Consider the following 12,593-nt stretch of genomic DNA (forward strand, 5'->3'; position numbering starts at 1 on the left):
CACAATATGATGTTGCCCTGACTGGTACAGAGGTGCCCATTTTCTGTGAGGCTGACACCTCACTGGGAAAAAAATCTGTTAACAGACACAGCAAAGATTTTAGAATTGAAGCACCAGTATGCATGGGGAGAACACAATACTCAAAAGCACAAATGATTACTTCCATTATAAACCTACAGTACATGTAAAATGTCCAAAAGAAGACTTATCGGATGTTAGGAAGTAGCAGATAAAGAAATACCATCCATAAAGAAAACAGATACCTGATGAAGGACGACAATTTTTCTGTTGCAGGCTTTTCATTGTCTTTTTCCTGTAGGTTTCTTAGAATAAATATAATTTTAAATCACTAAAAATATATATCTTTATGGATTTGAGCTAATATTGTTACCATGGTAACAGTAACTGACCAAACACTCTACTGTGATTTTAATGTCATTTACTCTGTTTTACATAAAGTACTATACATGTTTAATAATTCATGATCCAGTCTGACTGTCAAGACATTTCAAACATGGTTTATGTTTATTGTACTTTAAACAGATGTACTGTATGACACCTTGAAGGGCTTTAAGGATGAGGTGATTAGGCCTGGTAGCTTCTGTAAATAATCACAAAATTAACTAACACACAAAAAGTGAGTAATATTTCAAATTGATAAAATCATAGAGATGATTTAAGTAAAATTAGATTTAAATTTAAATTTGTTAAAGTAGCCATTTCTTATTTTTTAAATATATAATTATCTCTTGACACAAAGTACCGTAGTTTCTACGATAGTTTCATTTAGTTTCCTTTGTTAACAGAAAATAGTTCCGGCTTTTATACATTTGATCAGCACATCTCAAAGACTCAACAATCAAAATTTTGAGTTCATAGAATAAAAATAGAATACCAAAGAGGTAAATATTTTAGTGTAAATGAACAACTAAAATGTAAAGTAGTACAACTAAACATATTGACTTGCTTTGGTATTTTTAAAATTAAAGGGATAGGTATCTATGAAATAAAGCAATTATCATAATTTTTCACCTTGCTTACTGTAAGCTGAAATGCTGTTGACAGATCATGTAACACACATGAACTTGGACAGACATAAAACATACTGTAGGCTATGTCCACTTGGAATCAAGCTGGAGTCTTGATGTATATTCCTTTAATCAGCAGTTGCTGCTATATTCAGAGATGTTTTCACAACTCGTTTGTCCACTTTTTTTGTTCCCTTCGTTGGTCCACTTTTCTTTAGCAGGCAATGAAGGTTCACAGTGTCCATCCCTAAAAAAATATAAATTGTTCTAATATGTTACAATAATAATATGTTCTTAGTATGTGCAATCATTTTAATGAACTTATGCTGGATTTAACAAAATCTTGGAAATGCATTTCATTACAATTTTAATGATTATTTGCTAGAAAGCATAACTAAGAAAAGATCTTTAAACTGGTGCAACATACTACACACAAGCCCGTCATGCAGTTTGCAGTAAATTCTTACAACCAGATGATTTGTCAACCGTAAGATATGAAGCAACTGAAGCACATTCCAACTCAGCAGACAAAGCTCTTTTAGTCTTGACACTAGACTTGTTTTGGGGACCACATGTAATTATTAATTCATACATTATGAAGAGAACCTAAAGTACACAGCTGTACATAAAAACATTAAAAAATAACCACCAAATTTCAACAATAAACAGTGTCAAAGAGAACTGGCTATAGCAACAGTTCTTTGGATCTTCTCATTTCTGTGACACATTTCAACATGTTTTATAAGAAAAACACTACTCTAATGAAACCAAAGTGACATTTTAGATCATGGACTGTCTATGAACTGCAACATAAACAAATGGAATTAACACTGTTGCATATACTTTATTAACAAGTATGTTGCCATTAATGAAATGTATTTATAGTCTCCTTTCTAAACAGAGTTTAACCTTTTGTGGATTGAAAAATTAAAAAAATTAAGTCATTTAATTTGAAATTATTCTGTTAAAAAGAAAGTTATGTTAATCCTTGGGTCAGTTGTGAAATGGATGCAGCCATCTGCTATCTTTGAGGCATGGACTGATGAAAATCACGCTTCTCTGGAATTATACCATAATAAAAATACCACACCATAAATAAAAAGGAACATCAGCTGTATACTGTACATGATATAGCTTATTTTGTATCTATGTACAAAGTAGAAGAATATGTTTTCACCGTGGTGTTAATTGCAAGGTTGTATCATTTGCACAGCTACACAAAAGTACAAGAGGTCGCTTTGCCCCACAGCTATATTGTAAAGCAGCGGAAAAGAGTGCTCTTCATATTTTCAACAAATGTAATGACAATAAAGTACACAGACACCGTTTTAAAACTTTGAAGCACAGTATTAAGCACTGCATAAGGACTGGATGTCCATCCTTTTTTTCAAATTTTTCAAAATTGACTTATCCCCTGGCATCATACATTATCAGTTAAAATAAATCTTCATGGATTAAGTAGCAATATAAAGGACAAGGAAATTAAAAATGGACAAGAGGCCAGGTTTCTAGCATGAAGCCACAAATGATCAGTAAATTCACCTTTAATGCTACCTGTATCTTACCGGCTTTTACTAATGTTTTCTTTTCAATTGGCATTTTTATGTGAATTATTCCATCTCAAGTAAACCAATGCCAAGGATATAGGTCACATGCATGCAACATAAATATATACAGAAAATCACAAAGGTCTATAAGACACATTTTGTCAAAACACACTATTATTTAGCGTTATTCTTTGCAAAATGGAGGTTAAGAAGATGAGCACTTACTGCTTCTGAAAAAGTGGTTCTTATCTAGAAAAAAGTTTCAAAGCAATTGGATTTTTGCTCCTTAGCCATTCAGAGCCTCTTATTATCATTTCACAAAGACTTAAAAATTGGAAATCAATTTCAGCAACAATAGAATGGAGAGCTTAAAAAATTCAACAATACCTGAAAAAGCATGCCACATTTGAAGAATCTCAGAGAAGGGAGGCTAGAGCAGTACCTGTTCTGTCCTATTGGCTGAAGATGTGATCTGATTACATACTGTACACAACACTTCGTCTCACCTGCACTCACATCCAGGAGGCAGAGTTTGTGCTCAATGAAAAAATGCAGTTATCAACAATTTCAAGGTCTAAATGTATTTTGATTTAACTGACTTATTATCTTACCATAAGTCTCACATTTTTAAAGGAAATTTAGAGACATACAGTACAGTAGACCCGGCTATACTGGGTGAAGAAAAAACATAAAATACAGAAATAGTAAAAAGAATGATGAATCCAATATGTATGGACATGACACTACAGTATCATAAATACATTTCTTAATTAATTGGGCATTTCAACTCCACTGAACCATCCAAACATTTTTTTCTATGACTGTTAATTCAGTGTTGTACTCATGCTCAGTTCTTAACATGAGTCATTTACTAAAGAAAACTGCTGAATTTTGAAGTTTTAAATGCAAACTTTGGGAGTGAATCAGGCATAAAAAGCACCAATACTAATGTACCACCACAAATATTTTTAATACATTTTGGTGGTGTATCAAGGGATTCAGTTATAATTGTTTATGTAGCAATCATGTTTGCCAGCTTTTATTGTTAATGTGCACTCTTATCCAAGTATTCAAATATTTTTCAGTAAGAATAAATAGCTGAACCATATAGCTTAAACCAATTTCATGGCACATTAATCAAATGAAAAACAAAAGTCCATTTCTGTTCTGTTAACAGCTTTTATTCTATACAGTCTAAAAACAAAAACATAACTCCCACTAGTAATCTATTTTTAAACGAAATGTTAAAATATGTAGATTTATTTTCTTTTAATTCTAATAAATTACCCACTCTGTACCTGTGGATCCATTTAACTGGAAAGTCAGGGAAGTCAAAAGTCACTGAATTTTGACGTTTCCAGGAAAGAAATAATATTTGAGAAGCAAAGCTTTCATTGTATTTATTTTGAAGCGGTAACTTTTTAAATCTGTGAAATTAACATTTATTTTTAAAATACCTTTTGCTCACTTGGTTATTTTGCTTAAGAAAGAATGTGTCAAAATATTAAGGCTGAGCACACAGCCTTACTGGATCAGAATTTCTCTCTGGGGATCCATTTATTTCTAAACCAATGACGTTGCACAATTTGTCAAATTGTGCCATTTCTTATTTTTTGACAAAAGTGGCAGCTTAAGATAACGAAAGAAAGACAGAAAGACCAATGACATGTGCAAAACAACAGAACCTGTTCTATCAACCCAGCCCTTGCACGTTAATTGCTTATGTCAAAGCAGTCTGTGTCATATTGCATCTTCACAGCCTGCAGCAGTGATACAGGAGAATTAATCCCTGCTTAGTTTGCGTGAGTAAAGGTAGAAGATTCTTGTAAAAACTTCACTAAAAGGGCTGAATCAGCCATAACTCTGCATGCAGTTCTTTGTTTTCCACAGAGATGGCCAGAGCCAAATCACTGAAGCAGGATGGCAAGAAATAGCACTACTGTAGGCTATGTCAGATAACACTATATCCCTGAAACTACAGGAACGTCTTGTTCATATGTTCTTCCACTCCTATCAGACAAAGCTTCAGTCATCATCTGCAGGAGTTTTACCAGATAATCCCAAATTAGACTCCTGGTGAAACAACAGTTCCATAAATCAGTGTTTGCAGTATTTGCTTCCAACTTTAAATATGCACTGTTTCTGCTTTTTATGAGTATACATGTGCTTCTGGAATAACAACATTTACATTTAACCTTAAAATCTCCTTTTCTTTTCCTTTAAATGACAGATTCTAATTTATCACTTTGTAAATATGAAATAATATCATGACACAAAATCAGCAGAAACAGACCCTTTAGCAAATGAAATGTTAAAATGTGGATATTTATGGATCTTTCATCACCATTGTTTTTCTTCTACTACTACTAGTAATGGCCTATAACAATATTAGGATTGACTTAATAAAAGAACTTAAAGCTCCATAAAATATAAGATCTACCATAGGGCTATTTGGAACTGTAATGTAAAACACTTCTTTTTTAACTCTTAAGATGTACTACACAATAGATACGAGAAAGCTTAAAAACAGTATAAAGTGGTTTTCAGCTGTATCAGTGAGAGCAGTATTAGTTAAATGGCCAATGACTTCACAGCACCTGTTGCTGAGACCTCTATCCCCAGAATTGCATTGTTCCCTTCTATTAAAGCTGCTGCTGGTTAAGAACTAAGAGTGGTGCAGAATGTAGAAATCCTCTAATCAGTGTCTGCGTGGGGGGATTCAGAAGGGTGCAAACAAGTAGTCCACTCCAGTGCTCAGAGAAATGGCTCCCCACTAGGCAATTACCCTGTTTAGAAAATAAATGAAATGACTAACAAAATACACTAAATTAAGTGTTTCCTGCAAAAGGTGCTTCCTAATTGCCGATCCTTAAGAAACTTTACATTGTGTCGACAAATGGTATTGCAGCTGCTCTAAAGCAACTGGCAAAAAAATCACAAATAGGCCCTATTAATGCAGTGCTCTGCCTGATAATTGTCTAGCCTGTCCTGCACTGCTGGATTGACAGAATGTTTACAGCTTGTCAATCAATACACATTTTATACTGCGTCTCTCCATGGTGTGTCTTTATGGAAGAATAGAGTGTGTAATTTACTGTATTTCACCAGAGCTTTCAAGCACTCAATCACAGACTCTTTAGCAGTATTAAAAAAGTGTTTCATAACATCTGACTATCACACTTTTCATCAATCATAATTCTTTGGCATTAAACCAAGTATAAACTAAAATAAACGGGGACTTGTTTAAATCTGAGTTTTAGTTTGTGAAAAATGAAACAAACGATGGAATGGAGAATAATGACCACTACAAACTGATTAAAATTGCAGGGCTGACAGGAAAAAGACATTTAATTGCAAAGATTTAGAACAGATGTAAAGATAGCATAAAAATAAAACTGAACTACAAGGTGGTTTGGTTTAGTCTTGCAAAAAAGAAATTTTCATTCATGTGTTTATTATTATAGGCTCCAGGCTTTATGAGCAAACATGCATGAAAGCCATACTCCTAAGAATGTGTACCTTTGAGCTTATACTTGCTTTTAAGCCTAAAATTGATAGTATGTAGTCACATTCCTGTCAGTGTCCAGTATTCACCAAAGTGCGAGATATTTCTATGGCAAATTAAATAACCCTGTCCAAATATTAAATTAACAACAGCTAAAAGAGCCCAAAGTTCACTGCTTTAAACACATTAAAAGCTTTCTCAGACAGCTTTTATAAGCATCCATTTGTACAAAGGTCTTTTTTCTTTCTTCATCTAAAACAGTTTACTCAAAGAGCCCTGGTTTTTAGAGACAGTCTCTCCTCTGTCATTCTGAAGTTAATTTACCCTCATCTTTCTTCACCATGAGAAAATGGAGGGATAAAATATCCCATCATTGGTTCACAATGAATCATTTCCGAGAGAATTCTCAGTTCACACAAATCTCCCTGACCCTCAGGCTGGCCTCAATATGCAAGGCCATTGTTGAGGGCAAATTGGCTGTAAAATAAATTTAGTGAAAGAAGAAAGGAGGAGTGCATAGGGCCTTCCTACTTTTGACATTTTGTGGCTTCCTCCATATTTACCAAGGGCCAGACAGAAGAAGATGCTGTAACATCAACTCTGATTAGATGAAACATCCAGACGTGATGTGAAACCAGCCCCCCCACCCACCCCCCTCCCCCAAGTTTATTGAAGCGACCTGGGATATTCAAGGGATAAACAGGAATAACATTTACACAAGAAGGGATCAGAATTGAATTTCCTCAGTAATCGTGGACAAGTTAGCCCCCTTTTCTCTGGCAGGCTGTACATGACAGCACAGGAAACTCAAAGCTTTAATTAATGCCCTGCACAATGCCACACCAACCTGATTCCTGTTCTTTGCTTCCTTTTTTCCCTATTATTCAGATAAGACAAATTGCCTGAAGTCTGTGTGAAGAAACTAAAAACCAAACTGCTAGCTTATTCTGTCAGACTCTAGGGCATTATTAGGCAACAAATTGATCCTGAATTCAATTCCACTGCAACACATACCTGGAAGTACAACTGAAGCGGATTTTAAAATGGATTTTAAAATGGATTTTAAAACTTCTTGATTTCTACAGTAGCCTGGTCCCCAAATAATACTCAATAATACTCAAGCCAACAGCTCATGGACCTAGAGTTTTCAACCTAATTCTCATCTGAAAATTTTCACATACTTTGCAGATATCCACTTCTTAAAAAATACTTGATGCTCAAATAATTTCAATTGTTCCCAGGTTAAATGACAAAGGGTTATGTATATAAGTGTGTTTTTATCACAATTCTACAGATGCACTTTGCAACAGTACAATTAGTGGGGACATTTGGAGCCAAACTTCAAAACACAGTAGATCAGTCAAAAAAAGGGGTAAAAAATGTAACTGGGATAAATGGAGCTGCTATTCTACAGTCATAGAGAAGTGTAATTTACTCTTGGCAATTTAGAAATATTCATTTATTTGGGAAAAATAACAGACAACAGAAATGTTCATGCTTTTTAAATGATTATTTGCAAACTGTGTCACAGCTGTAAATATGTTAAATTACTTTTTGATCATGTGCAAAAAAGTGTACTTTACATATTGTAGTAAGTTCAGCTGTCCTCCTGTACCCTTGGAAGTCTGGCAATTTCTAATAAAGAGGAAGTAAACTAGAAGTAAAATCAGATACTGATTTTACTGTGTTATGAAAAATGTTAATATATATGTTTGACTACATGGGACATAAAAAATACTGTTTTGCTGCTGCCGTGGGGGGGGGAGTTAAATCCTATACCAAAATTATTTCTTTTTAGGAAACATAATTGATGCAAGAAGACACAGCAAACAAAAATCTACCATTTATAAAAACAGGACCTTGTAATTACAGACTAGAAAGCTTTCAGAAGGTTAAAAACTGGCCTAGACAGACCAATTTATAGGCACAATTGCTTGGCAAACATTCAAGGCTATGAAATACACCTTTGCATTTCCACACAATAAAAATAATGCTGGGTATCTTTATTCATATTTTGCCTTTACTTTGAAATCCAGAAGTTTTACAAATTAATACTTTTGAAAGCTGGCATATAAAAAAATATATTTTTTCTAATTTTACGATCCCAGTACTTCAGTAATGACGTGCTCTACCGCTATAAGATGTTTTCTGTACATACAATCTAACACTGCATTGAAGAAATGTTTAAAGCAAAGATGTTTCATCCCCTTTGAAGGACCCCGTTTGTGTTGAAGAAATTAAAACTCAATTTAAAAGTGAAAAACCCTTATCTGCGATAAGGCAAGGTGGATTTCTGTTATGAGTAGCTGAGGAAAAACCTTCAAATGTAAGATTTATTAAACCTTCTGTGTTGAAACCCTGTTAGTAGCGACAAAGCCACAAGCTGCTGATTATTTGTAGCCATTTTTATGACTAAACATTGGTTTGTTATGTGCACTGTCCAGCAGTACTAAAAACACATCGGTAGCTACAGTATACTCACAGAGGCAGTGGCAGCATGCTGGTGTGTGTTTCTCCATCTCCATGGGACTGAGTCCAGTCCCCCGTTTTCAGCTCTGCATTCTGATCTGTCTTGTTTACTCTGTCAATGTCACCGCTGACACTGCTGTGCAACGGGTTTTGAGTCGACTGCAAGCCTTCACAAAGCAAACAATACGTTTTCAATTACTTTTATTTTTCAAACGTGAGCAAATGTCTTTATCTGTTTTTTTATTTGATTTTCATAATTTTAAATTTAGATGGTTAACAAAATTTAGAATAACTGAAAACTACTAATCATTATACAGTATACATTGAAATATATGTTTTTAAGAGGCACAAAAACCAGTGTAAAGTAGAGAAAAGAACTGTTACCTGTTAAAAACAGGTATTCACAACCATTTGATCTAAAAGCTTTGCCACTGCTATTTTAAAATTATCCTGGAATTTAAAAATGAGAAAAAACACTTTTGACCTAAGAGTTGATGATGTGAGGATGATGTGAACATTCACACGTTTAGCTGTGCATGCATGAAATAGTTAACCAGTCAGAAAATATTGAAGCTCATCTAGAAACCATAAAAAATAGGTTCCACTCAGGGAATAGTGGTTTACCAATAACATGAATCAAGTCTGGTCATTTGGAGAGCTTCTTCTCACTCCCAGCAATATGCATGTTTAAAACAAACCACAGCACTCAAATATTTGTCTAAGACTTATAAAAAGATTAACATTTCTCATAAAAGTACAGTAGAACACCATCTGTAGGGTTTATGCTATCACAATCTAACTGCTCACTGCACTAATCACCATTAATCGTATTCACATAGTGTTTAAGAAACAACAATACCCTGGCTTTCCCTGATGTTCCTGTCAACTTTGGAGCACACTAATTGGAAAGCTTTACAGAACTATTGGTTAAAAAATTAAGAAACTAACCTGTTTCTTTCCTATTCAATTGCTACAAAATTAAAAACATTTTTAAGATCATCAAAATGTTAAAAATGATTTGCAAGCTTTTTATTAGGACTTCCTGCTTTTTGGTAAATGGATTTATTTGAGGCTAATGTGATCAAATTAATTTAGAATAAGGAAATTGAAGTCTAGAATTAAAAAACATATTACTGCCCATAAGAGCCACATGCTATAGCCCTTTGTATTTTACTCACGGCTTTCTTCTGTCTGTTCACACGCACACCTTCGTCTTAGTAGTATCTTTTCCAGCTCAGTCTGTGCAACCTTTACCTTAGACACATTTCTGTACTGAGCCTGGGATGATATCTTCATTGTGTCCTAAGTAAGCACAAAAACAATGGGCAACGCAGTCAAAGCAATCGGCCGATATGTGCAGTCAAACTAAGAACATCAACCAGGTTAAAATAAAGATATAGTTAACTGTTATATTCAGACATTTTCAAAAGAACTAGATAGTAAGACCCCATGGAATCAAGAACTTTTAACCCGTCAAAACCTGCAATAATTATACATGTTTATTCTTGCTGAAAACAAATATGTAACATATAGTTTACACGCATGCATGCATATATACACAGATTGGACAAATTAATCAATGGTAATTGACCATGCAAAGTAATAATTGGATCCAATAACTCCCATGTGATGGATAACCGTACCATAACAGATCCACCACGTTTGGATCCCACCGTGTTTAGAACAGGCAGTGCGAGTTGAAGGCTTCCTTTGGCTTTAATCAGACAGACGCATACAAAAAAACAATTTTGTAATACTTACAGTTCAGGCACCAACATCTGACCTCTTTCAAACTCCATTAGCTTTCTCATGTAGTTTAGACATGTTGGTAGTTATTACCGAAATTAATATGAAATGTGTAGAATACTTTGAAATTTACTTTAAAATATGAGTTTATCATTATTTTGTCCAACCTGTAAAATACTGCAACAGCACAAATACTGTATATAGTGTTGCTGCATTGTTTTCACTGTATATACAAACCATTTCTTTCAGTACCAGGATTAAGAAAATTACATTTTGATTCAAAAATTATATCGATATCCCACACTGACACTGTAAAATGTCAGATCAACTTAGATCATTTCTATAAGTCTTGCACAATCTCAGCACAATATAGATAACCTGCATGCCTTCCTCCAAAATGAACAATAGTGAGTTGTCTACCATTTTTTACCCTGTAGGCCTGAAAGACTAGTGCCATATCAGACAAATAAAGCGTCGACGAAAGGACTCACAATTTTCACTAATAACCCTGTAAATGGATAACAAGATAGGCACCAGGATCACGAAGCAAGGAAAGATGGATGTCCTTAGTTGCTTTTTTTGGAAAATCTTTGAAACAGCCAGCTAATGACAGTCTAGATTCAGAATGGCACTGTTTGGACCACAGAGCTCAATCTGAATGTCAAGCAGAAAAGAGTTCCTTTATGAAATCCTACACTCCTCGCAGATTAATGCAGCCAAATGATCATTAAGAAACTTGGTTCCTTTGCAAAAAAAAGTGTTGCTTTCTCTTGTACATCATACATGGTGGGATGAAAAAGTTAGGAAAGTGACAGCAAATCCAACATTACCAGAACTCCCTTCAACTCCTGGAGAGCACTATTAGATGGCTTCCTTTCCATCTAGAAATGAAAACACAAATATGCCCATATTATCAATTCAAAATTACAGCACATAGGGGAAGAACGCTGATGTAACACTAATGATCAATGTCTTACTCATACCAAAGCTATAATGTCAAATAAATCTATCACTTTTAGTTCAACTGATGTTATGAGCAAATATGAAACGGCAAACCAATATTCCCTTTATTCTTACAGCTTCTGTTTTTTAATTCCAGCACAGAGTCAAAATGATGGAAGTACCTGTGTTGCTCTAGTCCTGTTAGCAGCCTGGGTAACAGGTCTGAGTTGAATGCCCTTTTTAATCCTCTCCATCATTTCATCCACTGCTTGTTTTCGTACGTCTACCACTTCCCCTCCTGCTGAAATGTAAAACATTATATCAGTGGAAATGTGAAAACACCAGTTTCCATGGAAAGTAAGATTTGTGAGTTAATGTAACAATTGTCTGTATTTTCTGTAATGTATTTTTGATTCCTTTACAATTATTGATAACTCTAGTTGTCATGACAATCAATAAATCAGTACTATTTCTTATTATATTATATGATGTGGCCATTGTGATACATGTGTGTGTGTTACATTGACCAGGAGTGGTGTAGTGGAGACAGGATGGAAGTCTACATTTTCACCACTCCCCCTTGAAATATGATCGATAGTAAAATTCTTCTTTCATTCAGGTCGTATGGAACTACATAAACAAATTGCATATATGGGAAGGTATGGCACATATATATTTTATTAGGTATACTTGTTGGTGACCTATATCCAGCATAAAGTTCATTTATAGAGACATCCATCAGCGTCCCTCATACTTTAGAAGACAAACTGTTTCTTTCAGAATGCACCTAGAATTGTGAAAATGGACTAAGTAATTGATTAAATATTTTAAATGGTATGTTAGTTTAAACTATGCAATATTTATTTCTGTTAGTGTCTAGGTGCATTCAGGTGATTAACAGTTGACATTATATTTGCCTTTGCCCTTGAGCATGGAGTTAAGAAATTAAGATTTTAAATAGCACAACTGAAAATGAAGAGGTAGGAGAGCTTTTGTCTAGCTATGCCACTTACATTTCTGAAAAGTAAATATCCTTGGAGGAACTGCCTTCTATTATCTTCTAAAACACAGGAGGCAAAACTGTTTTTCCTAGTTCATTAAAGCAGTACTGCGGATGGGTGGGTGGTTTATGTATGTCAAAAACACCTTTAAAAGGAACTAAACTAAGGTGCATACAAGGTCCACTCAGCACAAAATTTCCTTTAAGGGCTTTTTGCAATACTGACTCAGCTCCACAAACTTCAGTCTGAACATGTGTTTTGCCATTTTTCACAAGAAATGAATAGCTTCACCTTTCTCCTGTACCTATTGCTCTGAAATGCAGAATGAAAAGCTTTCATTCAAATATACACATTT

At 34.5% G+C, this 12,593-nt stretch overlaps 1 protein-coding gene across 3 annotated transcripts in view; it reads right to left on the reverse strand.

Annotated features, from left to right (window-relative positions):
• Nucleotides 1-424: 424 nt before the first annotated feature.
• The window catches only part of shtn1 (shootin 1), a 52,982-nt gene continuing 40,813 nt past the window's right edge, over nucleotides 425-12,593 (reverse strand). For 2 of the 3 annotated variants that reach the window (XM_069189084.1, XM_069189082.1), the window contains exons 13-17: nucleotides 11,420-11,538; nucleotides 11,126-11,176; nucleotides 9,728-9,851; nucleotides 8,563-8,716; nucleotides 425-1,275 (exon numbers count right to left, since the gene is read on the reverse strand). In XM_069189084.1, coding sequence (XP_069045185.1) covers nucleotides 1,161-1,275; nucleotides 8,563-8,716; nucleotides 9,728-9,851; nucleotides 11,126-11,176; nucleotides 11,420-11,538 — 563 coding nt within the window. In that variant the 3' untranslated portion in view covers nucleotides 425-1,160. The remainder of the gene's footprint in view (nucleotides 1,276-8,562; nucleotides 8,717-9,727; nucleotides 9,852-11,125; nucleotides 11,177-11,419; nucleotides 11,539-12,593) is intronic. The other variant, XM_069189083.1, reaches the window with a different exon arrangement.

This window comes from Lepisosteus oculatus, chromosome 4 (genome assembly GCF_040954835.1).
Source record: "Lepisosteus oculatus isolate fLepOcu1 chromosome 4, fLepOcu1.hap2, whole genome shotgun sequence".
Taxonomy (NCBI): Eukaryota; Metazoa; Chordata; class Actinopteri; order Semionotiformes; family Lepisosteidae; genus Lepisosteus; species Lepisosteus oculatus.